Source organism: Tursiops truncatus, chromosome 11 (assembly GCF_011762595.2).
Source record: "Tursiops truncatus isolate mTurTru1 chromosome 11, mTurTru1.mat.Y, whole genome shotgun sequence".
NCBI lineage: Eukaryota > Metazoa > Chordata > Mammalia > Artiodactyla > Delphinidae > Tursiops > Tursiops truncatus.
In genome coordinates, this window is record NC_047044.1 from 66,384,021 (window position 1) to 66,411,014 (window position 26,994).

The 26,994-nt window shown below is 38.8% G+C and overlaps 1 protein-coding gene across 3 annotated transcripts in view; it reads right to left on the bottom strand.

The window, feature by feature from the left end:
• ANO6 (anoctamin 6) overlaps nucleotides 1-26,994 on the bottom strand; it is a 200,561-nt gene that overhangs the window by 75,006 nt on the left and 98,561 nt on the right. For all 3 annotated transcript variants that reach the window (XM_019934579.3, XM_019934577.3, XM_019934578.3), the window contains one exon: nucleotides 15,854-15,982. In XM_019934579.3, the coding sequence (XP_019790138.1) occupies nucleotides 15,854-15,982 (129 nt within the window). The remainder of the gene's footprint in view (nucleotides 1-15,853; nucleotides 15,983-26,994) is intronic.

Consider the following 26,994-nt stretch of genomic DNA (forward strand, 5'->3'; position numbering starts at 1 on the left):
AAGACCCTTGGTTGTCCCTGTGAGTTTATGGCCATTTGAGGTGCATAAAAGTCTCTGGCTTTGACACAATTCCAAGGACCTTTTTTGGCTAATGCGAGGTTTTGCACACAAATAGAGTTTTTGGAGTCCCATTCACTGATGTCATTTACCAGAGTTACAGTCCAGATCTGACAGTGTATGTTATTAAAATTATGTGTCTATACCAGACATTCAAACAGTTCAGTTTTGGATGTGTCTATTTCATCTTTGCATGCCTTGACCAAATTCAATTTTAAAAATACAGACAATTTCGGCAAAATGCAAATAAATTTTTCTCTCTGCAAGAATGAAATGTTTCTGAAGCTATAAAAAACACCTAAATCTATACAACTAATTAATTGATAATATATCTGTCCATATTGCATGACCATTTAAAAAGATACAGGATACACCTTATTCATTGATATTAAGTTCTATCTGGCTAGGCTTTTGCTAAGCTGTGTGCTACTTGTAAGGGAAGCATGTAAGGGAGAGACTCATTTGACCTTTGAAAAGAATGCTTTTGATGATGAAGGAGTTATGCTGCTTTATGAAAAGAAGAAAATGAGTGGACATAGAGCTTAACCACACAGGGTCTGAAACCAGCCTGCCTGGGTTCAAATGTGATGCCATTACCTATTAGTTCTTTGACCCTTGGCCGGAAACCTAAACTCCCTTGCCTCATTTTCCTCATCTGTAGAATGGAGAAAACTTCACTGGCTTCCTTCTGAGGTTCTCATGAGGATTATATGATTTAAACCACATCAACTAGAATTTCCATCTTTAATAATCACAAGAGGTGAATTGGACCAATTCTCCCACTGAAGACAACTGAAAAAGCTGCATTAATTTCAGTCTTTAACTTCAGCGTTCAACAAGATAGAGAAAAATTACCGGGTCATTGTCTAGGTAATCCAGTGGGTCAGACAGTCAGGGCACTCTGCCCAGGGAGCAACACTCAAGATTTGCCAACTGTGAATGGGCAGAGGGGGTGCTGAGCTGCTGTGCTACAGACAGTGCCTAGAACATGAAAAGCACCTAATAAATGTAAAGTAGGTGCTTATGTAAAAGGTCAAAGGTGAAAAAATACACCTAGCATTTGACTAAATGTGAGTCCCAGTGGAATCCCTAACATATTTTGTGGAAGTATTAGAAACAGAACATTGCTTTATTTTCATATGTTTAATGAATAGTTACATAGTATTTACTGTGCCAGACACTGTTCTAAGAGCTTTACAAATATAACAAACTTATTTGTTACAACTTGAGCACAGAAGAGTCACTTAGAGAAAAACCAGCAAGTGCTATAAATGAACAAGCCGAACTTGCCTCGAAAAGCCCAGTGAGATGAGAGCCAGGGGGCCTGGAGGTGCCACTTTCCCATTCTGTTCCCAGCAGGTGGCCGTCCACTCTGCCAGTCTCCCATCCCCCATCTCTGCAATCCACCCTGCTATGTTTCTCAGCCCTCTCCACCCCACATCCACCATATCCCCAACGTCAAATGGGAAGCTGGTTCAGACCCACCTTGCTTTGTACCCAAGCAGTATTTCTTAGACCCAAATCCTTATATTGTGATTCCTGCATGGCAGACCAGTCCTTGTTCCTGATGGCTTCTTCCTTTACTACTGTGTAAAAGCTTTTCTGATCCTTCAAACAACGCTTGACAAAGTGCTTGGCACGAGTATATGCCCAATATGTGTTTGTTGAAAGAATACACTCAACAAACACGTGTTAATTTGTTCTACAAACATTTCCTGGGAGTATCCTTCAAAGTGCTGAAGATTCAAAGAAGAATTTGAAAGTCCGCTGTAGAGGAACTACAGAGAAACTCAGCGTTCAGTGACCTAGAATTTCCCCAATACAGAAGGACTGGAACACGCATTCATGGGTCTACGGCACTGTAATGGACATCTGTCATTCTTTCTGGCCACTCAACATTTTAACTCCCAGCACAGCCCACGTCCCCTACAGCAGATAAAAACAGAAACACTCCCGTTCTTTGTCTCCTATGAAGTTCAGCTACTGGCACATGAGCTAGGCGCTATTAATCAGACCACCCACTCTAGACTCTGAGTCAGAAGCTAGAGATGCAAAGAAGTCACGCCACGCAGAACCCGTTCTGGGGTAGCTGGGAGAGCGCATATCTGTTCCAGAGACAGCAGCGACAGAGGTTTTGGCAGGAGCTTTGGGGGAGCACTGCTGGTCAGTGGCGCCAGAAGCAGCTCTGGGCCCCGGGGAGCAACCACGCTTTCTCCCAGACCAGCTGTGTAGTGGGATTTGGGGCATTGCCTCTGGCAGTCTCGTCTCCAGGCTTGTTTGTCCAAGCCTTCCAATGAACCTGGGAGCCCCCTAACATTCTTCTGATAAACTCTTTGTCTGCTTAAATTAGAGCTCATTTCTGTTGCCAGTAAGAATCCTAAAGGAGTAACCACGAACTAGGGAACACTTGTTAGCCTAAAACCGAAATCACTGTGCAGTGGAGGGAGGGGTGTTCTGTGTAGACCGGACACTCTGACTTCCTCTCTTTCCAGGGAGATGACTCAGCCTGAGGCTGTACAAGGGGCAACCCAGATCATCTCACTAGCAGGTCATAAGCAGAATCCAACTGTCTTCTGTATCCTCTAGGAGTCAGGAATAATTTCAGTTAGGACGTGAAGGCTCAGACCCAAGGATTTTAGCTCTTATGAACAAACGTCCTCCTTCTAGTTAGAAGACTAGGAGAATCATTCAAAAGAGGGGCTTCTCCTGTGGCTTAATGGGTGTGTGGACAATGAAGTGCTGGTAACGAGAAACCACAAAACTGTGTTAACTGGCTTTACTGGAATTCCACGGTTCCCATCACAGGCTGCCATGAGGCACAGCTGTCTCCTTCCTTGCCCCCCTCCTCCACTGGGGAGCGGTTCCAAACTTTGAAGGTGCTCGTCGCATTCCACACCTCACTCCCAAACTCCGCAAGTGCCGTCGCCTCCTTCCTCAGACAAATGCAGCCGCTCACGCAAAGTCCTGCACGTGCCTTTCTCTCTACCTCTCATAGGTAGACACCATCTCTCTTCCGGTGTCAGGAGATTACTCCCTTTTCCTATCCTTCCTGAGCTTGCTTCGGCAATATCTTTTCTTCTCTTCAGTCCTTTCTCCTCATTGCTCTTAGCCAACAAACACCTTAAATGTTTCCCATCTTTAAGAATATGAAATCCTGCCTCAGTCCTGGCTGCTCTTCAGTTACCGTTGCCGCCCCTAGAGATGGCTGTCTTTTGATCTCGATATCCTTGGCGCTTAGAATGGGCGTAAAGTAGAATAAACAGGCAATAAATGTCTGGTGAAAGAATGAGTAAGTTGAGTGGATGGTCGGTGGGTGGTTGCCTGTTATGTGGGGACTGACTGAAGAATACAGATCACTGCAGTGCAGCAACTGGGCTCCTCTTCCCTGAGGGACCCTCCACCCCCAAATGCTCCATGAACTTTTACGTACGGGCATTATAGGACATGACAGAGAAGGACAGATACAGTTTAATTCTGGAATGTGCTAGCACCAGATAGCTCTGGGGCATCCATCACAGGAAGAGGCTTCCTGACCCCTAGGAATCTGAATTATGAGATGACAAAGGGGGGCCAGTTCAGAGAACCTGGAAGGAACCGGCCCCGTGAGAGGTCAGTTCTGTCATCACGCATACCAAACACAAACTACTCCTGTCTCGGCTGTATCAGCTGCATCAACCATGACCGTGACAAGCCACATAGTGCAAGTTAGACATAGTTCCTCCTCTGTGGGATTTCTAGTTGAGGTCATGACTCCTTATCACCTTCACAGGACTCTATCCTCTCGATTTTAGTCTACCAGTTGCCCCTTAGCTCTTGTAGTACTGGTCTTCCTTTTACGCCTGGGCATAATGGTTAAGATTCCGAGCGAAAATTCAAATCCGGGTTCTGCCATTTGCTAGCTCTGTGATGTTGGGCAAATAAACTCTGCAGGTATCAGTGGCTTCATCTCAAAGGTGGTAAAGGAAATAGCTTCATCTTGAGGTTTTTTTTTTTTTTAAGGATTAAATGTGATCATGGGTATAAAGTCCTCAGCATGAGGCTTGACACACAAGCTCTGTAGACATGTCAGCCAACATTACCTTCTTTCTCTGCTTTCAAATACGCTCAACCTCCTTTATTCCTTAAAAAAAAAAAAAAAAAAATCCTCTCTACCTTGTAAGCCTTAGAGGCTCACCTCTTTTAATATCAAACATCAGAACAAAAATAAGCAACCCCAATCACTTGGCTTCCACAATGTGCACCCAGTGACATCTTAATCCCTCTAGTGGGATACCAATGACACCATTTTACCAGAACTCCAGGAAATGGATCTTAAATATGAGTCATTTAGCCCTCCCTCTTCTTGACTCTTTATACCACTACATTGTCCTGGTCTTCAGACTACTTTCTTTGATATCTGATGGATGTATATCCTTTTCATTCTCTGGAGAAAGAATTAATATTGTTAAAATGGTCATATTACTCAAAGCAATCTACGGACTTAAGGCAATCCCTATCAAAATATCCATGACATTTTTCACAGAACTAGAACAAATAATTCTGAAATTTATATGGAACCACAAAAGACCCAGAATTGCCAAAGCAATCCTGAGAAAAAAGAATGAGGTAAAGCTGGAGGTATAACCCTTCCAGACTTCAGACTATGCTACAAAGCTACAGTAATCAACACAACAAGGTATTGGCTCAGAAAAAGACACACAGATCAATGGAACAGAATAGAGAACCCAGAAATAAACCGATGAACTTATGGTCAATTAATCTATGACAAAGAAGGCAAGAATATACAATGGAGAAGACAGTGTCTTCAACAACTGGTGCTGGGAAAGCTGGACAGCTACAGGTAAAACAATGAAATTAGAACATCCCCTCATACCATACACAAAAATAAACTCAAAATGGTTTAAAGACCTAAATATAAGATATGACACCAAACTCCTATAAGTGAATATAGGCAAAACATTCTTGGACATAAATCACAGCAATATCTTCTTAGATCAGTCTCCCAAGGCAAAAGAAATGAAAGCAAAAATAAACAAATAGGACCCAATCAAACTTAAAAGCTTTTGTACAGCAAATGACACATCAGTGAAAGGAGAAGACAACCTATGGAATGGGAGGAAATATTTGCAAACAATGAGACAAACAAGGGGCTAATATCCGAAATATATAAACAGCTCATACAACTCAATATCAAAAAAAGAAAAAAACAAACAACCTGATTTAAAAATGGGCAGAAGACCTGAACAGACATTTTTGCAAAGAAGATATACAGATGGCTAACAGGCACATGAAAAGATGCTCAACATCACTAATTATTAGAGAAATGCAAATCAAAACCACAATGAGATATTATCTCACACCTGTCAGAATGGCTATCATTAAAAAGTCAACAAATAACAAATGCTGGCAAGGATGTGGAGAAAAGGAAACCCTTGTACACTGCTGGTAGGAATGTAAATTGGTGCAGCCACTAGGGAAGCCAATATAGAGTTTCCTCAAAAAACTAAAAATACAACTGCTATATTATCCAGCAATTCCACTCCTGGGTATATACTGGGAAAAAACAAAAACTCTGAAAAGATTCATGCACCCCAGTGTTCATAGCAGCACTGTTTATAATAGCCAAGACATGGAAGCAACCCAACGACTAGCTTAAAGAAGACGTGATACATACACAGACGCATGCACACACACACGATGGAATATTACTCAGCCATAAAAAGAATGAAATACTGCTATTTGCAGCAACATGAATGGACAATAATCTCAGCAACAGAGATTATTAGGCTTAGTGAAATAAGATACACAGAGAAAGACAAATACTATATGATAGCATTTATATGTGGAATCTAAAATATAATACAAATGAATGTATATACAAAACAGAAACAGATTATTTTTTTCAAATTGTTGGATATTTAGGTTGTTTCTAATTTTTCACAATTATGAAGGTGCATGTAATTTTAATTTCTTTAATAGGTACTGCTGTACTGCCACAGAGAAAAGTTGTACTAATTTATCCTATTTTAGTTCTTATTTGGTTCTTTACAAAGAACTCCTGCGAAATTTACCTGGTATCTCTCAATAATTGGTAGACCTTGGAGTTGGTTTATAATGCCCTCTATTTTACTACTAACTATAAATACTTAAATAGTTGAATCAAGGATAGAACATTTTTATTTGCTTAAACATGTTAACATATCACCTTGGTGTAACTCTGATAAGACAGTTCTTGTTATTTCCCTTTGGCATGGCAATTCATAAAGAACTAGTGGAATATTTTAAAAATTGATCAAAAAATTTTCTTGGTTTGTCAGGTAGCTAAAGTAAATTAGCATATGTGCTATATTTGTCAAACAGGTACATATCAGGAGAAGACTGCTTACTTAAGAAAAGATTGCTTAAATTTAACATGAAATCATCAGCTTTACTGCTCTGTAGAATTTACACTTGGATAAGTCACAGTGTTTTCTTTTTTTTTTAATAGATCTTTATTGGAGTATAATTACTTCACAATACTGTGTTAGTTTCTTTTGTACAACAAAGTGAATCAGCCATATGCATACATATATCCCCATATCCCCACCCTCTTGAGCCTCCCTACCATCCTCCCTATCCCACCCCCTAGGTCATCACAAAGCACAGAGCTGATCTCCCTGTGCTACGCTGCTGCTTCGCACTAGCTGTTTTACATTCGGTAGTGTATATATGTCAGTGCTACTCTCCCACTTTATCCCAGCTTCCCCGCCCCCTCCATGTCCCCAAGTCCGTTCTCTACATCTGTGTCTTTATTTCTGCCCTGCCACTAGGTTCATCAGTACCATTTTTCTTCTTAGATTCCATATATATGCATTAGCATACGGTATTTATTTTCTCTTTCTGACTTACTTCACTCTGTATGATAGACTCTAGGTCCATCGACCTCACTACAAATAACTCAATTTCATTTCTTTTTATGGCTGAGTAATAGTCCACTGTATATATGTGCCACATCTTTACCCATTCATCTGTCAATGGACACTTAGGTTGCTTCCATGTCCTGGCTATTGTAAACAGTGCTGCAATGAACATTGTGGTACATGTCTCTTTTTGAATTATGGTTTTCTCAGGGTATATGCCCAGTAGTGGGATTGCTGGGTCATATGGTAGTTCTATTTGTAGTTTTTTAAGGAACCTCCATACTGTTCTCCGTAGTGGTTGTATCAATTTACATTCCCACCAACACTGCAAGAGGGTTCCCTTTTCTCCACACCCTCTCCAGCATTTATTGTTTGTGGATTTTTTTGATGACGGTCATTCTGACTGGTGTGAGGTGATACCTCATTGTGGTTTTGATTTGCATTTCTCTAACAATTAGTGATGCTGAGCTTTTCATGTGCCTCTTGGCCATCTGTATGTCTTCTTTGGTGAAATGTCTATTTAGGTTTTCCACCCATTTTTTAATTGAATTGTTTGTTTTTTTGATACTGAGCTCCATGAGCTGTTTGTATATTTTGGAGATTAATCCTTTGTCCATTGTTTCATCTGCAAATATTTTCTCCCATTCTGAGGATTGTCTTTTCGTCTTGTTTATGGTTTCCTTTGCTGTGCAAAAGCTTTGAAGTTTAATTAGGTTCCATTCGTTTATTTTTGTTTTTATTTCCATTACTCTCGGAGATGGGTCAAAAAAGATCTTGCTGTGGTTTATGTCAAAAAGTGTAACAGTGTTCTTGACATTTAAAAAAATTAGGGTAGAGCTGTCTTCCATGTTAAAAATGAAAGAAAATTAATATTGCATACTGCCTGACATAGCCATTGCTCAATAAATATTTGTTGAATATCTGAGGCCACACAAGTTTTAGCTAAAAATTATCTATGTGCCTTATTGGAACCCTTACATGTAAGAACCTAAACCTATGTTTATAGTCTATGATGTGTATTTGGCAGCACAAAATGACTAAACCAGACTCACTGGTTCTGAGAAAAGCCCAGCCATATACTAGATGGTGCTGTAAGTTCCTCTATCTCTAGGGGAGCAAATTCACTGGGACTGTAACCTGGATCTTTTTTTTTTAACCTACTTCTAGCAAATCCAAAGTGACTGTAATCATTGAGGACTTATGGACATCACAAAAAGATGCATATGATTCTACTACTGTCAGTGGAGAATGGTCCTGGGGGTTTTAAGTAGAGAAGGACAAGAGCACTTATCCCACCCCAGAAACTGGAATTTTATTCATAGCTCTTTGGGGATGTTAATAAAGCTGTCAGAGAAATAAAGAATAAAGCAATCAAAATCACAAAGGACAGACTGGCATAATTAAGGCAGCTTTCTGTCCCCTAAGCACCTGAGATTACACATCTCGTTCGGCTTGATAAAGTCATTGTTGGGAAGGACTTGCTTTTGAATTATACAGTAATAATACTGATTTTAAACACCAATTTTTACCATTTGCTTTATGTCACCTAGCTTTTAAGCATAAAAAGCAGGGGTTGCAATGTCTAGGAAGTAAGATTACTAAATACACTGTGATGATAATAAATCAGCATAAACAAGTAGGGATTAATGAAATATATGAATAGATTAATTTCAAATATTCTTCCAGCTTTGTTAGGAAAAATACTCATGGTACCATCATTGTATTTTTGAATCTGCCAATCTCTGTTACGCCTATGAAGATGGATGAGAAATAAGACAAAGGTACATAATTTGTGCAAAAAAACTACTCTCATTACTCAAAGTGCTTCTTATTACTTACGTATCATGTGCGCAAGAAAGTCTGGTAAGCAGGAATAAATTATTTAATTGGGACTTAATTTAAATTCACGTGTTGGTGATAAAACATTGAACATTAGCGGGCCTGATCTGATGAGGGATTTACCCAAGTAGGTGAGGTATGTTCACAAGGGACAGAAAACAGACGAGCATCCTAAATGGTAAGCATAGAAAGGAAGTGAATATTTACCTGAAGCTTATTTCCAACTTTTCTTTTTAAATTAACATTTTTGGTGTAATTACAAAAATAAACAAATGGTAACTCAGAAAACAGATGTTTTCTGAGAAGGAAAAAAATCATCTGTTATCAATCCACTAAGACAACTATTTCAGGGCAATGTTTTCCAAACTAACCTACCTGTTTATATGAACAACCTGGAGCGCTTGCTTAAAAGGCAGATTCTAGGGCCCCTCTCCTGGAGATTCCGGCTCAGTACGCACAGGATGGGGCCTGGATAATCTAGTTTCAACAAGCAAAGCAGATGACTCTTATCATCAGACAAGTTTATACTATTTTTTTAGGACATATCTTTTCTGTGCATATAAGCAGCTTTCTTTTATGATTATTTATCCCCTTCAAGCCTGAGAATTTGGTATAGTTGATTTTTTCCAACCCTTCACCCTTTTACAGACGACCCTTTAAAAAGTGAGACACAGGTGACTGTTGGGACCAGGGCAAATGACAGCTTCATTCAAAACTAACTCATGAGGACTAATCGGGAAAAGGATTTTCTCTTCTCCACATCTTTCTGAGATGAAATGGGATAATCAGATTTTACTTTTCAGGATTTCACTGTCTTGTTTGTCTGTTTTTAAGGATTGAGCCCAAGGACACTTCCTATTTTGGAACTAAGAATCAAGATTCGGATTCACTGCTCTCGTGCTGAGTACTCAAAAATAAAACCAAATATGCTTATACCAGCAACACATCTTGTAGCTGTAATTTGAAACTGCTGATTCTAATTTAATTTATTCCTTTTAACCTACAATCTTAGTTTAAGCAAGTAGGGTGTAAAGGAAGACGATAAAAATATAAAGAGCTCCCTGCTTTAGTCTAAAATTTTAAGGACTTAAAGCTAAACCTGATTTCATACCCGAAAACAAAAGACAGAACACCTACCAAAAGTTATCTGAGAAGGTGAGACCACCCAACGCTGGTTGCCATCATCACTTAACCTAGCCTAATATTTTTCATGGACTATTTGTAGCAAATATGTCATTACCAAGAATTTTTTAATATGATTCTGATTCTTCATAATCCCCTTCTGCCATCCCCTTATTTTTTCAATTTGGAGAGTGAAGGGCAACATTAAGTCAACTCAATCATGCCTTCCCCTTTAGGAGGCTCCAAGGGACAAATTTCTTTCTGGGGGATCTTTAGACCAGAAAGATTGTATTTCTTTTGAACAACCAGTTTTGCTTTTATTGTGTTGAAACTTTAAACCATGCTATTGACAACATCCTCTATTTTCTTTGGCTACTAGGAAACTCAGAGGCAAATTTGCAGATGAACTCTTCAGTTCTGAACAGGACCTTATGGTTAATAATAAATCATTTTATTTATTACTTTGACACATGGCTTCATTTTCTTTTTCTGGCTTTTACATTTCTGTCACCTTGATTTCCTCATCTACATTTTTGGTATATTCTGTAAGTGACCTCAAATACTTTTTAGTGAATTATAAATAAACTATGTTAATGTAGTATTAGCATAAGCAGGAAGCTAATGACTATAAAAATGATACATTGCATGTTAAAGCCAATAGTGAATGATGTTTGAGTTATCTATACTGTTAGTTATCATCTTATTAACCACAAATAATCATATACTTAATGCACATAAGATTTACTGATAAATAAAGCAATGTGATCACCTTGATACAAAAAACAAAGCATTTGATAACTTTTAAAACCCAATTATAAAAACTCACAGCAACCTAGGACTAGAAGGGAACTCCTTTAACTTTTTAAAAGAAAACTACCAAAAATTTATAGTAAACGTGATGTTTAATGGTGAAATTTTACAACCATTTGCATCAAAATCAGCAATACAGTGGTGACTACTGTAAGGTCGGATCTTAACAAACGGCACTGCGAAACAGAGGAAAGCTTCAAGTGAGCTTTATTAGGGAGCGCTCCCGGGTGAGGTTCACTCTGAGAGAAAGGGGCCAGAGAAGTCGCACCCGGGTGAGGGTTGGGCAAGATTTTATAGGGGAAGAAGGGAAAGGGGTGTGGTGAATCTGGGAGGGCGCAGGGTGTTCCTTATTTGGTGGTCTTTTCGGGTATCCTGGGGGACCGTTAGTCCTGCACCTCGAAAGGCGGGAAGGCTGGGCTGGGTGCAAAGTCCCCAGGTCAGTTTCTGGAACTGGGTGGTCCGGAGAGTTTCGGTCTGATGCAACCTGTGAATCTGATTGTGTTCCCCTGCCTCGGGCCAGTTGGCCTTACAACTACTATGTGTTACTGGTTTTATTCAAGAGGTCTTAGCCATATCACTTGGACAAGAAAAAGAATGAAGTATAAAGAAAGGTACAGCAAAACTGTCACTTGTAGACAATATGGTCTTCTTTCGAGAAAACTTAAAACAAGCATTAGAAACTATTAGAACTAAAAAGTTTATCAAGGTAACTAGATACAACTTATAAAAAAACCAATATTCTTTTTTAACACACACAATAATCAATCACAAACTGCAATTTAAAATGTCTGACAACAGCAACAAAAATTTAATATAATAGCTAATAAAATGTATAAGATCCTCATAGATATTATTATAAAACTTTACTAAAGTATGTAAAACCTCAATAAATGGAGTGACGTACTGTGTTCAACAAATTAGAACTTTTTGATGAACTTTTAACCATTTGCAAAGAGATCTCATTTAGCTTCTGGGTAGAGTTCCAGCCTCATGATAAGTCATCTAAAACAATGGACAACAGTTTTAAAAGCTCAAAGGGGGCTTCCCTGGTGGCACAGTGGTTAAGAATCCGCCTGCCAAGGCAGGGTACAGGGGTTCGAGCCCTGGTCCGGGAAGATCCCACATGCCGCAGAGCAACTAGGCCCGTGCGCCACAACTACTGAGCCTGTGCTCTACAGTTCACCAGCCACACTGAAGCCCACACGCCTAGAGCCCGTGCTCTGCAACAAGAGAAGCCACTGCAATGAGAAGCCTGCACACCGCAGCGAAGAGCAGCCCCCGCTCGCTGCAACTAGAGAAAGCCCGCACGCAGCAAGGAAGACCCAACGCAGCCAAAAATAATAAATAAATAAATTAAAAAAAAAAAAAAGCTCAAAGGATCTGTAACCAATTAGTCAGTTGTCTCACATAATTTGAAAGTTTGGATATAATTTAATTCAACACTCATTTTTGGAAAATTTCTTATTCTGTAGTCTCCACTGGCCAGATCCACTAAAGAATTCTTAAGGTCAGATATACAATACAAACTTATAATTCCATATATAAACTTTTCATAACCTTCAAGGAAATAAACTTTCCATCAACTTTTAGGAACGGATTCTGCTGATAAAAAAGTAAATATCGATAAATAGTAACACATTCAGGATTTCTTATACTGTTATTGTGCTATCTAGACCTTTCTACCCTCTTTACCATCATCTGCATTATACCATTACTTGGTCATAAACACATCTGTTTGAAGGGAGGCCAAGTGTCAGACAAAATGAAATTCAGAATCGATCAGTTCTGCCACTGGTTAGCAGTCTTGGATAAAGGAAATGGAAGAGAGCGTGACTAACAAAACTGAGCAGGAGGAGTTCGAAAAGTACATGGTAATTTGTTTTATTTAAAACATTTTTGCTCTTCACAACATAGAGCAAACCTATTTATATATATTTAATCATGTGCTGTGCCAGACATTGCTGGGGCTGCCTATTCGACAGCCATTCTCCCTTCCTCATTACTAAGAAAAGCCTGATGGTTTTGTTTGATACTGGGTGATCAGGTGATTCAAGAGAGGAAAGACTAGTCTTGATTAGTCTATGCTAATGACGGTCATTCCATTCGTCTTGCCAGTAGTTGGTTTAGGAACAGACCTGTGATAGACAGTCAACAGTAAAAGGAAGAGGGGAGCTTTCTTCTCCCTTCAAAAGGACCATGAGAAAGGGCATTCCCTCTTTCTGCCTCTGGATGTCTGGAAATGCAGCAAACATCACGTAACAAAGTGAAGACAGTTTAAGAACAGCCAACGTTTGAGGATGGCAGAGTGGAAGGATGAAATGAACCTCAATTCCTGATGACCTCATTAAGCCAATAAATTACCTAACTCAGAAATGCTCCTATGTCCGGGTTATTTCTTAAATGAGAGAATTATTATTTCCTTTTAGCATTTAAGCCATTGTGAGTTTGGTTTTCCTGTTACTTGCAGTAAAAAACAAAACAAAACAAAAACATTCAAACTGATTCTGTGCCACGGACAGCAGTACTAGCTAAGCGAACGCTTATTATTGGAACAACTTATGATCATCCTCATGTGTAATCTAAACGTAAATGGTTTATGCTTTTTAAAGGGAGGTGTGAAGTTCTGAGGTATTTTCACTAATATAAGGGGACAAAGTTACATGATATTTGGAGATTTGGAGTAGAAAAATAATTTCCATTTTGCTCATGTGCAGATGCAGTCTTTTGCTCTTCTATGTTTTGAATACTCATAGCCCTATCAGTTCTATCTTTCCCCACCGCTAAGCAAGAATTTAACAATACTTTTTAGATCAGCCCCTGGCAAAGACAACCTTGGTGTTGTTTTAGGAAATCAATATGATTTAGACATACTTTTTTTTTTCCCTCTCAAAGAAAGAAGAATTTTGAAATTGCCTTTCCTTGGCGTTACGTTAAATCCTGAATACGTCCTGACAGGGAGTATGATGGAGCGCGCAAATGATTTTCCAATTAATAAAAATGTGATTCCAAAGCTGAGCTTTGAATTCTAAATTAAGTAATATGTATAAACAGAGACTCAAAACACTTCAAAGCACAGCTTACAAAAGCCAGCATCATGGTGTATCAAGCCATGAGTTCAGGAATTGCCAAAATTAATGATGATTTTTTTTCTCTTGATTTTTGAGAGTTACTCCAGGACCTTTGTTTCTGTGTAAAGCAAATGCAGACCTTATTAATAATGTAAGAGGCTCTAGGACTCCTTTACCATGGCAGAGAAGCTCTTATCTAAAACTAGAACTGTTTCCTCTATACTTTAATGGATTAGGTTTGGTTAACTTACTTTATATAGTGCTCAATTCTGTTCCATTGGCATATGGATGCCTAATAAATATTTCATGATGGTGACCATGACTGCACAGAAGATATCTTAGTGTCCACAGGAAAATGATAAAACACTGTAAGCTAGTTTCCTCTAGTGATAAAATTATATAAAAACAGGAGAGTGATGCCTTTTCATACCAGTGCATTTAAGAAAACCCCAAATAAAAGGTAAGGTATAAGAATTAACATCTATTTAATTTAATTGTTTTATTTAATCCTAACCATAATCCTCTGGACTAGGTACTGGGATTCCCATTTTCCTAAATCTAAGATGTCACTGGTTGTATAGTGAGCCAATATTTTATGTACCAATAAGAAAAAATGCAGCCAATGAAATTATGATACACCTTTCTTAAGATGTACCCTGATTTCAGAGACGTCAAAATGTAAAAATCGGGGCTTCCCTGGTGGCGCAGTGGTTGAGAGTCCACCTGCCGATGCAGGGGACACGGGTTCATGTCCCGGTGCGGGAAGATCCCACATGCCGCGGAGCGGCTGGGCCCGTGAGCCACGGCCGCTGAGCCTGCGCGTCGGAGCCTGTGCTCCTCAGCGGGAGAGGCTGCAGCAGTGAGAGGCCCGCGTACCACAAAAAAAAAAAAAAAAAAAAAAAGGAAAAATAATAGGCATCTCAAAAATAATTAAAAAATACAATTCTGATAAGAAAATTCATCCAAGTCACACAGCCAGTTGGTAGCTGTGGCAAAGACAAGCCGCTCTCCACCAAAAACTCATGTTCCCCGTCCACAGCATGGAGTTCCTACTGAGAAATGGCTGTCCAGCCAGAAACTATGCTTTCCACCTTCCAGAGTTCTGACCAATAGAATGTGAACACAACTGACATAGTCAGTTCCAGTCCAAAGAGGTAAAGAAGCATGAGTACTTTCTTCATTCTCTCTCTCATCCCATCCACCATTTATTGATGCTCAGGATGATCTTAGAAACTACCTGTTGAAAATGGCAAAGCCTCTGTGTCAGCCTGGGTTCCTGAACGACTGCAAGGAACAAAGCCCTGCCTGAACCCCCAAACCATTGTGCCAAATAGGGATGCCACATTTGTTTGACACGAGCAATAAGTAAACTTTTATTTTATTAAGGCACTGTAATCCGAGGCTAGTGTTACCTCAACTAGAATTATTTCATATAATACAGCGGCAGAATTAGAATTTGAATGTCAGGTTCCAAGAGCACAGGTTCGAGATTCAGGACAACAGTTTGAACCATAGCTCCACCGGTTCTTATACTAGAGTCCATGAACCTGGGCAGTCATTTAACCTATGGATCAAGTTTGTCATCCAGAATGGTATGAAAATAAAAGGCACCTCACAGACTGTTCTCAGGATTAAATGAGAAAATGCATGCAAAATGCACGGACCATCCATGAGTTGGCACTCCCTGAATGCTGGTTGTTATTACACTCGCTGTCATTGTCAATCATCAGCTTCCTTTCATACCTAGTTGCAAATCGCCAAGTGTGCTTTTAATGTAAATCTCTTCTGCAGATAGAAAGTGCCATTCCTCTGAAGAAAGTCCGCCTTCAGCTTAAGAGCCTGAGGAAGTTTCTGTTCCAAACTTTAAAAAGTTAAAAAAAAATTTTTTTCTGTTACCAATACCTTGAGGGAATGATGAACAGAGAAAATATGAAGGTATGTTTGTTGTATGATATTTCAAACATCAGTTTCACTTTACTGCTTACATAAAAATAGCACTTTATTTTTTCATTTCACAATATTATAAGGAATAAAAAGAAAATGGGATAAAAAACTTACCCTTTGTTTTTCATTTGAACCCTTTTTATTGGTCTCTTTTCTACTTTCATCTTCATACACTAGAACAAAGTCAATTCTTCGCTGACCATCATTAAAAAAGAGGGAGTCAAGTTTTCCATTAAATTCTTCCTGTGTGGATAGAAAAATAAATTTTAATATAGTTTTTTGAAAAGTGCCAATTTATAAGTGTTTATTTTCTAGCTTTAATAGATACATCAGTATGCTTACAGAGAAAGAGAAATAAATCCATAACTAGTTACTTGACCAAGAGGGCATGGTCACATGATCTTTGCAAGCATAGTCTGTTCTTGGTGAAAGAAGTCCTTGAATTGAGCAAGTTAGCATTATTCTACAAATGTATGGGAAAACATCAGCATTATGAATGTAACACAGTTATCCCAGAATTATTCCCACCTGGATGAGCAAAAGGAGTACCAAGTTTGGAAATGAACACAGTAACCAGAGATGCCTATCAGAAGGACCAAAGTTCATTTAACAAGAGAAAAAAATCTAAGACAAAGCACTGTTTATGAAAATCTCATCCTACCTTGACCATATTTTCTAACCTTTTCATCAATTTTCATGCCTTCTCTCTGAACCTCATCACTTTATAGAAAGTATCATTTTATAACCTTAAACAAATGCCAGAAAATGCTTTGATACACACAAAAGATACACTGGTCGTTGGTATTTGTCCCCAAATCCACACAAGATACCCCCTCACTCCTAGCAAAAAACAAGCAAACAAACAAAAATCCCAGCAACAAGAACAAATAAATGAGCCTTTAATTTAGAGCTTAAAAGCCTTATGGCGTGGGCTTCCCTGGTGGCACAGTGGTTGAGAGTCCACCTGCCGATGCAGGGGATGCAGGTTCGTGCCCCGGTCCGGGAGGATCCCGCGTGCCGCGGAGCGGCTGGGCCCGTGAGCCATGGCCGCTGAGCCTGCAGGTCCGGAGCCTGTGCTCCGCAACGGGAGAGGCCACAACAGTGAGATGAGAGTCCCGCGTACCGCAAAAAAAAAAAAAAAAAAAAAAAGCCTTATGGCATAAAAACAAAGTCATAACGGCAGAACACAGACCTAATACAGTTTAAAACAATCTGTATTACCTTATGGATTTGGATAGAATTGTTTTAATTTGCTCTAAGGAAAGGCTTGAGTTTGTGTTTCTCCAACATCTGGTCATACTGCTTATGTGAATGTTGTTTAAGAATCAGAATATTTTTTTAACTGACAAGTAATACTTTTCAATTTTTCATTTTTTTTCCATTAAAAGTCATGGGGAGGTTGCATTTTGCAGTCATTTGGTGGAACCCCTTAATCATTAAATGTGATTAATTCTTCTCTTCATTCAGCATCAGTTAGTACTACACAAATCACCTTATTTTACCGCCACCAGTTTCCCGTTTTCTTCACACTTTTGAGAAGATGTATATTTTTGCTAAACATATACAAACTGATACTTGCCCCTCCTTTCCTCTTTTCTACCACAGAGCAGCCTAACAGTGTGACTTGGCCTGAGACCTTTCCCAGCCGGGACGCTGAGGGGCCAGAAAAACAGATACATCAGTGTCCCAGGCTGAGGCTACCACCCAATTCTTTTATTTCCAATTTCAGCTCTTTAAAACCAGTAAACGTTAAGAGTATTTAAAGCTATACAAGACACAGAAAACAGGCTTATGGTTACCAAAGGGGAAAGGGTGGGGCGGATAAATTAGGACTTTGGGAGTAACATATACACACTACTATATATAAAACAGATAACCAACAAGGACCTACTATATAGCACAGGGAACTCTACTCAGTATTTTATAACAACCTATAAAGGAAAAGAATCTGAAAAAGAATATATATATATATATATATATATATCACTGAATCATTGTGGTGTACATTTGAAAATAACACAACACTGTAAATCAACTATATTTCAATTAAAAATAATTAATTTTAAAATACATTAAAAAAAAAAGCTATACAAAAATGCTAAGGCCTGTTGTTTTCACTTCATCCATGGAGTTCTTGAGGCCCCTCCTCTCTTCAATTTCTCTTCCTTTCAGTGAAGATGTTACTATTGGTGACAACCTGGGCAGTTGCTAGAGGAAAACCGTGTGTAGAGGAAAAAACTATGAGGCCAAGGGGAAGTGGAGTAAGGTGGAATATAGTCACGAAAACCTGGTCATTGTTACAGACGTCTGAAACGTGTCCAAAGCAGCTTGCTCTCTGGAGCCCACATTCTGCTGCCTTTCTTTGGTGGCATCTGACAGCTCACTGAAGTCACGTTCTGAAGAATGAGGCCTGGAATAAGAACCACATCTGCACGTGGATCCAGGCATTCCTCCCCACACAGCCCTTGGTCAGCCACACGGGTTGGCAGCAAGCCCCCAGATAATCAGGTCTGTATGCACATCTCTCCTGTATGATAGAAGACCACGGCCCTTTGTTGGAGGAAAACGCCACTGGCTTGGCAAGACTGTCTGTATGAAATAACTAGGTCAGACTCTCATATGGTATTAGAATGCAGTGCCGGGGGAAAGAGTGCCAAATTCGTATGGCTGTGAAATCCACGTTTCCCATCTGTTGGCAGAAAACATTCCACTAGGTGACTGGGAAGAGAAGGGAGAAACAAAATGCTGGGCTAGAAAGAATATCTAACAAACAAGGGAACTAGCCCAAATAGAAAAGACTCAACTATGAACAAAACAGTACTGCTTGGAGAAGGAAAAAAGGCTGGATTTTTCAGTTATAAGTTCCAGCATAGGCCTGACTCATCCAACAGGTATTGAAATGACAAAAAAACTAAAAAAAAATTTTAAAAAAATCCTCTTCTAAAGTTTTGAAGTAAAGTTTAATAGTTTCCTAGGATAAATATTGATAATCTTCTTCAAAATGACTGATTATTCAGAGGTGGATTATTCTAGTCCTGACCTCTCAAAATCTACTCAAAATTGCATCTTTAGTCTTTTCTACCAAGTCAAAGGGCACCAAGATGAAATACAAAAAACCCCTGAAACCCAATCTTTCCTGTTCAGCAGCTTAAGTTTAAAAACACTTTAAGAGATGGTTTAAAATTTATCAGGTCAAATCATTTTAGAGATTGGAGCTTACGTATGGTTACTGACTTCCCCACTAGGAAACTTATTAACTCTTATACTCATCAGAGTAACTTATTGTTACCCTGAGGGTCTTAGGCAAATGTCTTTAATGCCAAGGAAGTAAGCAGAGTCTCTAGCTGTTAATACTTCTTTCTTCCTGGAAAAGATATGAAGTAAATTTCTAATTACAGTTTAGAGTCTATCATATGTTTTATTTGTTCATAACCATTGCCCTCTCTGGTTCCGAGGACGCTAGATTCCACCAATGTAGCGTCCATTTACTCATTTGCAGCAATCTGACCCAAAGGTGTACTTAAAGACTGCAGTGGTTAAAAAGACTATCCATGTTCATTTGTCATTATATCAAAATAAACAGAAACAATGCTGCCAACCATTGCAGAAGAGTGACCTGACCACCTCTGTCTTTAACTGTTGGCTTTGACATTTCACACTTGGGAAGAGAGACATGCTTGGTCTGAGCCAGGGGAGGTCTGAGAAATAAGCTCCTGGCAGAGCAGTGTAGGAGAGAAGGAATAAGAAAGGTTGGGTGTAATGTACCCAACTGATGTTTCCCAGGTCTCCCTGCTCTCAGCTGGCTTCTTTCCTCCTTCTATTTGTAGGGCATCTCCTTCAACAAAACAGCCCAAAGGGCTCTTTTAACCAAATCAGGATAAAAATGCAAGCAGCAAAATTACGCTGCCAGAATTTGTGGATTCAACCAACGTCAGACTAAAAAAAAAAAAAAAAAAAAAAAAAAATACAGAAAGTTCCAAAAAGCAAAGCTTGAATTTGCCGTGTGCCAACAACTATTCACATGACATTTACGTTGTATTCACAACAATTTACATAGCCTTTACACTGTACTAGGTAGTATAAGTAATCTAGAGATGATCAAAGGACATGGGAGGATGTGTATACATTATATGCAACTGCTACACCATCTTATATAAGGGACTTGAGCATCCAAAGATTTTGGTAACCGCCCTGTGAATACCAAGGGATGACTGAAATTACTTGGTAGGAGAACTTCTCATAAGTTATCTGGATTTTCCTTGAACAGGAGCTTTGGGTACATGAAGGGTCACATGATGATTACATAATGGTGAGGCTTGTCTTCCGGGTGGAGAAAGAAGGGCTAGGGAAGGAAAGGATCTGCGGAAACAGCTGCCTGGGTGTAACTGCTCCATGGCATTTAGGTCAGTTAGAGACGAGCAGCCCATCTCACTAAGCACCCTCCTGGAATCCCTGGCATCAGCACTTGGTGCGTCCAGGAAAGAACTTGCTGCTCAACATGTGTCCAGACTCACACTTCTCAAGTGTCCTCAAATAAACAAAATGTGTCCTCAAATAAACCCTGCAAAATCAAGATTGGAAGTCCCATTTCACAATAGAGGCATCTACTCCTAGAGTTTAAGATGCAAATTTTAAATGATTTGTCCAAGATCTGGATACAAAGCAATCAGTTTGGGATCTCTGCTCAAACTCTCATTTGTGCGTAAGGATGTTGGAAACTTGCCTTGGACAGCAAGTGATATTATCTGATTGTATCAGATTAAAAAATTCTAGAGAATTTCCAAACAGTTTATTCCTGCCCCTGTTAGGGCTGTCATTTACTATGAGATTAGAAAGTGTTCCAGGCTTATTTGGATTAGTGGTCTCAACCTCTACAGAAAGCAGGACACAAAAAGTCTTACTGTCTAACAATGATAGTTGAGGAATGACACTATGAAAAACAAACAATATCAAAACACTCACATAATTAAAGAGCAACTGATATGTGAATGTGGAAAACACATGTGGCTCTCTGCGGTCTTCAAGACTAGCAAAACAAAGTAGTTAATTCCAGGAAGAACAAAACAGGAAAAAAAAACTTTAATTATAGCAAAAAACTGAAGTGAAGATATAGGATTTTCTATTTTTCAGTAAACCTTGAATCGCAAGTTTTAGGGAAACAAACGTTTAGAAGCAAGAGCCTTTATGTAAATATTTAGATCCCATGAAATATAGAACATAATGAAAATTTATTTATATGTCACACAGTTATAAATGAGGTATATTCTAGTGTTTTCCCTAACTGTAGCAGAGTCCAGGCGGGTTCAAGGCGTAAGAGATAGTGGAACATTTTTTTCTTTATAAAGTGTGCAAAATTACTGCAAGGGATAGCAGAGACTACATCAATTTTTATTCCTTTTATTCAGATCACCTCCTCGGCCTATAAGAACACTTGATAGTGAGAAAATACAAAGTACAAAGAAAAATGCCAAGAACTGCAGGCATGGAAGGCTGAATGCTGAAGGTAGAAAGATTAGTATTATGAGAAGCAGGGGTGGGAGAAAAGGAGGTAACACGTTAGTACCAGGGATAAGGAGAAGTACATGGATGCACAAGGGAGCCACACAGGAAGTCAGCTCAGTCAATCGCATGTTGGGGGATATGCGTCAGAGTGTCTTGGATGGGGCATTCAAGAACGTGGTGGCGGGAAAGAAGTGCAGTGGAAAAGCTGCTCGTTCAAGGAGGAGGTGTATCTAGAAGTGAGGATTCCAAGTCTGTTAGAGAGTCCAAGAACATCCCTGTTGGTGACTCTGTGACAATCAGGGTAAACTTAGGAGTGACCCAGAATAATATTTGTACAAATCACACTGTCTCCTTCCCCACTCTGTTAAACACACTTTCAGCTTCTGAAGGCCAATGGCCGGGTCTTGTTCACCCTGAGTTCTCTGCTGAGACTTTGCATTTAGCAGGAGCTTGGTTTGCTTTTTTCTTAGGAAAATATACCTTTTTTTTTTTTCTGATAAAAGTAATATATACTCAATACAAAAAAAAAATCTGAAGATACAGGGAAGTATAAAGGAATGAATAAAAGTCATATGTAATCCCATCTCCCAGAGATAAGCCAAGCTTAATATTTTGGATCTCTCTCTCTCACGCACACACAAACACACATGCACATTCACTAAAATGATACCATACTAAACGTACTGTTAAAACACCCATCACAGCCATTTTTCTAGCTTGAAAAAAAGCTCTGCACCATCATGTTTAGTAGTTGCAATACCATTTAGTTAAACAGTTCCTCCACTGATGAACATGTAAGTTTTTTCCAATTTGCTGCTTTTATAAACACTGCTGCAAGGAGCATCTTTACACATATGTATCTGTGCACATGTTCAATTACTATTTTCTTAGGCTAAATTCTAGAAGCAGATTTTAAGGGACCTAGCCTTTTAGAGGTTTTTTGATATATATGTTGCTCAACTGTCTTCCAAAATATTTATAAAAATGAACACTTCCAACAGCAGAGTATGAAAGTGCCTTTCCCTCACTGGATTTCACTCTTTTTCACTTTTCCCATGAGAGTTAAAATACCGGTTTTTTTTTCATTTGCACCTTTTAATTAGAGAGCACTAACATTTTTATGGGTACTGCCCAATTGCATTAATGCTTTTCTGAAATGCCAATTACTATTCTTGACCTAACTGAACTATCTTATTATTTAATCCCTTCTCAGTAGATTCTCTTGGTTTTTACTCATGAGATACTAAAGACCACGCTGGTAAAGGAGCAAGTGGGTGAATGGTAATACAGAAGCAGCCCATACGGTTACTTCCCAAAAAGAAAAGAGAGAAATACTCTAGGGCACTGTCTACCAGCCCTAGGCTCAACAGTGCTGACGTGTTTTTGGAAATGTAGACATTTAACTGGAATGTGTGATACTAGTTTGAGAAGGTCACTGGCCCCTGGACATACTTTCCAATACAGTTTACATGCTCCCTGTGTAACTACCAAATATCAGTATATATTTTGACTCATAATTTTTTAGAATATAGAACTTACTGCTGATTTAGTTTATAAATGATTTCTGTTGCAAGTTTAAAACTGATGTACAAATTCTTTTTTTTTTAATTTATTTTTGGCTGCGTTGAGTCTTCATTGTTGCACAGGCTTTCTCTAGCTGCGGTGAGCAGGGGCTACTCTTCAATGCAGTGCTCGGGCCTCTCACTGTGGTGGCTTCTCTTGTTGCGGAGCACGGGCTCTAGGTGCACAGGTTCAGTAGTTACGGTGCACGGGCTTAGTTGCTCCGTGGCATGTGGGATCTTCCTGGACCAGGGCTCAAACCTGTGTTCCCTGCATTGGCAGACAGATTCTTAACCACTGTGCCACCAGGGAAACCATGATGTACAAATTCCTAAAAAAATTGTCTTGCTGAGGGAGAAGATATGGGGATATATGTATATGTACAGCTGATTCACTTTGCTATAAAGCAGAAACTAACACACCATTGTAAAGCAATTATACTCAATAAAGATGTTAAAAAAAAGAAATTAAAACTGAACAAAAAAATTGTCTTGCTAATTTACATTTGTAAATGGCTATAAGTAGTTTCCAAATAGTGGAACTGGCTATTTTCAGTCATTTCCCATCAAAAATAGATGTAGTTCCTTTATAAATAATATTAGACTGTGCCATGAAAATACTGCTGCTGCTTCTTCGTCTTTCTTCTTTTCTTTTTTTTTTTTTATACTCATGAGGGAATGCTCACATGCCAACGGCTTGATTTGGGATATGCATTTTGCCTTTGTTTCCCTTTGCCTGTGTTAAAATAAACTCTAGAGTTCTATTATTAGAACATCATGTTTCAAACACAGGGTGAGGGTGGAGACATAATGCCTCAGGCATAATTATTGTTAAATATTTCCCTCTAGCCTGTGCCAAGGAAGCAGTAGTTTTAGCAAAGAGAGTTCTCATATGTTTTTAAATATTATATTCTTAAAATTTATGAACGAGGCTAGAGGAAATATGAAAAGAGAACTTTGAAATGACCTTTAAAATAAAGCTTCCTTAAAAGGAGTTAAGTAACCAGGGAAGATAATAAGCTTTCTCTTGCGGGAAGATTCTTAGTTTGGAGCCTTCTCAGGGAGGACGGACTCCGAGTGAACTTTTCCTTAAACCCACAGTTAGCTGGGATTGGGATTTGCATTAGCATGACTTCAAACTTGTTTTGCTTTCCTGTTTTCCCACAGGTGGTACACCATTTTTAAAACTTTTGTTTAGCTTTCCTTAAAGGTGATCTGCAGAAAAGAAGACGAACAAGTAAAGAAAAGGAAAAGAAAAGGAAAAATGTGAAAAGGCCTATAGTGGTTGTTTTCTTACTTTCCCTTTTCTAGAAAAAGCCATCATCTGCTTGCACTGTTCTCATCTGGTAGTGGTAACACTGGTGAAAGAAATGTGGGTGAGATTAAGCTGTAAGACATTCCCAATAAAGTCAGGAATGATAAAGTGATGGATGTGATGAAACAAGACAAGTGGTGCAAGAGGACATTTGTTTGAGAATGGTTATCCTCCTGGAGGCTGACCTCTTAAGGTTTCGATATCCCCAAAGTGTCTTGCTTTGTTTTAATATCGAACTATGGATTTAACATCAATCCATTTACCTTAAACTTTTTTGAACCTATTAGCATTTTCAGTTTGTATCACCTCCTGAGGAAGAATATGCAGTAGGTTTTCCACGCAGGCTAGATGGTTGTCCTAAATGACATTTTTCGATCTTTAAGAAATAGTTCCCGATCTCATATTCTGGAATCAGTTAGAACCAAAATAATAGTGCTACAACCAAATCCTGCATGACTTAATGGACTTTCACACTATTCCATCTACACAAGCTCCTTAGACTTAAGGAACAATCATTTTAGCTTGACTTCATAACCATAGGTTTCCCTCCACCTACCCTCTTGCTCCTCTTAATTAATCTTATTTCAATAGCATATTTATTTTCAGTTTTTGGAAAATTAAATGGTTATGACTCAAAATTATTAACTGGTAGTTCCCATTCGCCAAATCCATAACTGTAAACTGCCCCTTTTTCTTAGTCACCTGAGTTGCATGGGGCCTGGGTTACCAGTCCCTGAGATTTCATGCTTTGAATGAAAGCCAATCTCACAAAATGTGATTATGATCTGAGAATAAACAGAAAAGGGAGTTTCAAGATATTGCTCTTCAGACTGTTGAGCTGAAGAAGACACATAAGGTAGAACTGAGGGCGTAACTAAGGCAACAAGTGTTCAGCTCCTTACTGGGTTCCTGTGTAATTCTTCTTTTGCAGACTCCCTTACAGTTACAATCCATCATTCCCAGAGAGCTCTTCATCTTTCACAGGAGGTTTCCATTTGCCATCTAAGAACTGCCCTGAGTTATTTTCAGCTGCTCAGAGTTTGCAGCACAAGTGTCCCGTCATCATCTGTGATTCCCCTATCGGACTGTTAGGTCCCCATATGTGCCCTGGTCATAATCTTCTCAGACCACTTCTCTAGGAATTGATGTTTGCAACCTCATTCAAAGCAAGAAGAAGAAAAATCAGAGCATCTAGTGCCCAGCAAAGCAAAGGATTGTGACAACTCCTATCAGTTGGTTAATGCCTTATAAAGATGTTACTTTTTCTCTTGAAACTCAAGAAGCAGTTTACAAGAATAGCTATTCCTTGCGGTATCAAAATGAGGATGCAGAGGTGTTTCCAAAACAAAATTTAAAAAACCAAGTGACTCATTTAAAACAATGGCACAAACATGTTAAACTGACTACAGATAATAAATAACACCTTAAAAAATCTTCCTCCCATCAATTATTGGGAATTTTCAAGAAATAAAATGCTCTGAGGAAATGAGTTTTCAGATGAACTTTATGCTAATTAAAAGGTTACTTCAACCTTTCTGTGCTCAAAATTTTCTCAAATATAGTACATAATAATTTTTGATGTCTTAAAAAGAGGATATTGAACATAATTACTACTAGTATTACTACTACTACTACTGCTCTTATTAAAAAAGTAAAAATGAAGAGAGCCCCAAAGAAGAACAAAGAACATGGGTTTTGGTATCCGGCAGAGCTAGGTTCAAATCACAACTCTGTCACATATAACTAGGTGTGTGCCTTTGTGTATGTATTTCATCTCTGTAAACTGAATGTATTCACCTGTAAAAGGGGGAAATCACAGAAAGAAATGCAGGATTATTGTGAAGATTGAGATGATGCATGTAAAGGAATAGCACAGAGCCTATAACACAGTAAAAGCTCAATAAATGTGAGCTTTTGGTGTTCTCTATTTCAACATGAAACAGTTCTTCATGGATAACTAGCTGTGTTAAGTGCATTCACAAACTTTACAATCATTAGGAACTTTCACCTGCATCTTGCAGAACTCTGCCATTACTCAGATTATGAGGAGTCCCTTCTTTTGTTACCAACTTACCAGTCTTTAATAGGTATTCCACTACCCTTTTATTTATTGCTTATATCTGCTTTGAATTGGGCAACCAGATTAACTGAATCTGTTGAGGTTCTTTGAAATTAAGCCTTGGTGCTTTGGTTTGGGATGTCAGAGGCTTTTTAGCTTTCTTCAGGTTCTGAGTAAACTGTGATTGAAGCAAAGGGTCCCATCCCAGAAATGAATAAAATATGGTTAAGGGTGAATACATTATCCCCTTCCCACAATCTCTTTCGAAAGAGGTCTTATGACATCTGGCATCAAACAGAATGAATTATAAATTGAGACAGAGATACAAAAAAGAATGAAATTTTGCCACTTGCAACAACATGGATGGACTTGGAGGGTATTACGCTAAGTGAAGTAAGTCAGACAGAGAAAGACCAACACTGTACGATATCACTTATATGTGAAATCTAAAAATACAATAAACTAGTGAATATAACAAAAAAGAAACAGACTCAGAGATACAGAGAACAAACTAGTGGTTACCACTGGGGAGAGGGAAGGAGGGGTACAAGAAAGGGGTAGGGGATTAAGAGGTACAAACTATTATGTATAAAATAAATAAACTACAAGGGTATATTGTACAAAACAGGGCCTATAGCCAATATTTTACAATAACTGTAAATGGAGTATAGCCTTTAAAAATTGTGAATCACCTGTGTTGCACACCTGTAACATATTATACTGTACACCAACTATACCTCAATTTATAAATAAATAAATAAATAAATAGAGATGGAGAATCAGGGCCAGAGAAAGTAGGAGGAAGAAATGTACTAACCAT